A 1,585-nucleotide genomic window follows, 5' to 3' on the forward strand; every position below is an offset into this window, starting at 1 on the left:
AAAAAGCATGTATCCAAAGAGATTCTTTTTCACTGCCCCTTTGAGGTCCTGGTTCCTCATGCTGTAGATGAGGGGGTTCACTGCAGGAGGTACAACCGAGCACAAAACTTCCACCACCAGGTCCAGTGATGGGGAAGAGATGGAGGGGGGCTTCAGGTAGGCAAACATGTCTGTACTGACAAACATGTCTGTACTGACAAAAAATAATTTCTTCTGGAAGGCAACTGAAATATCTTCTTCAGTGCATGCTTGAGCTCCTGGTTCCTCATGCTGTAGATGAGGGGGTTCACTGCTGGAGGCACCACCGAATACAGAACTGCCACCACAAAGTCCAGGTATAGGGAGGACATGGAGGGGGGCTTCACGCCGGCAAACATGATAGTGCTAACAAACAGGGAGACCACGGCCAGGTGAGGGAGGCTCGTGAAAAAAGCTTTTTGCTGGCCCTGCTCAGAGGGCATCTTCAGCACTGCCCTGAAGATCTGCACATAGGACAACACGATGAAAGAAAATAACAAAAAAAAAAAAAAAAAAAAACACTAAAAACAAGTACTCCAACTTCCCTGATGTGGGCATCTGAGCAGGAGAGCTTGAGAATCTTGAGAATCTTGGGAATTTCACAGAAGAACTGGTCCAAGGCATTGCCTTGGCAGAGGGGCAGGGAAAATGTATTTGGGCATATACAGAGGAGGTGAGAGGAGATGTCAGCTAACACAAATCAATTTCTGCTTATTTTTTATTGTCTTTAATTGCACTGGAAACCTACTTCTATATGTAGACTAGATGATTTGGTGAAAGTAAATAAATTGAAATAAATGAAATTAACAGGCAGAATGCTAAGAATAAAGTCAGTTGAAATAATGGTAAAAAAGTTATGATACAAATCACAATAATTGCCCATAATTCAGAATAAATATTAGGAATGCATTATTGGAGCTTAAGAAGCAGGCACAGAAAATATTTCTTCACTCCATAGTTGAGCTCCTTGTTCCTCATGCTGTATAACAGGGGGTTCACTGCTGGAGGTACTGCTGAATAAAGAACTGCTACCACCAGGTCCAGGGATGGGGAAGAGATGGAGGGGGGCTTCAGGTAGGCAAATAAGACAGTGCTGACCATCAGGAAGACCACGGCCAGGTGAGGGAGGCATGTGGAAAAGGCTTTGTGCCGGCCCTGCTCAGAGGGCATCCTCAGCACTGCTCTGAAAATCTGCACATAGGAGAGAACAATGAAAAGGAAACAACCAAAGACTAAAGAAATACTAAGCACAAGTGCCCCAACTTCCCTGAGGTAGGCATCTGAGCAGGAGAGCTTGAGGATCTGGGGGACTTCACAGAAGAACTGGTCCACAGCATTGCCTTGGCAGAGGGGCAGGGAAAATGTAGTGGCTGTGTGCAGGACAGCATTGAGAAAGCCACTGCCCCAGGCAGCTGCTGCCATCTGGGCACAAGCTCTGCTGCCCAGGAGGCTCCCGTAGTGCAGGGGCTTGCAGATGGCAATGTAGCGGTCGTAGGCCATGACAGTGAGAAGGGAAAACTCTGTACCAGCCAAGGAGGCAAAGAAAAAGACCTGTGCAGCACATCCT

At 46.8% G+C, this 1,585-nt stretch overlaps 1 protein-coding gene across 1 annotated transcript; it reads right to left on the bottom strand.

The window, feature by feature from the left end:
* Positions 1 to 927: 927 nt before the first annotated feature.
* LOC118159892 (olfactory receptor 14C36-like) lies at positions 928 to 1,535 on the bottom strand. The gene has a single exon (XM_035314424.1). It carries the CDS (start codon positions 1,516 to 1,518, stop codon positions 928 to 930), a length of 591 nt encoding a protein of 196 aa, XP_035170315.1. The 5' UTR covers positions 1,519 to 1,535.
* Between the last annotated feature and the right edge of the window lie 50 nt (positions 1,536 to 1,585).

This window comes from Oxyura jamaicensis, unplaced genomic scaffold, assembly GCF_011077185.1.
Source record: "Oxyura jamaicensis isolate SHBP4307 breed ruddy duck unplaced genomic scaffold, BPBGC_Ojam_1.0 oxyUn_random_OJ72593, whole genome shotgun sequence".
NCBI lineage: Eukaryota > Metazoa > Chordata > Aves > Anseriformes > Anatidae > Oxyura > Oxyura jamaicensis.

What these genes read in the sequence shown, in the direction of transcription:
- LOC118159892 (XM_035314424.1), bottom strand. Translation starts at nt 1,518, where the DNA reads ATGGCCTACGACCGCTACATTGCCATCTGCAAGCCCCTGCACTACGGG.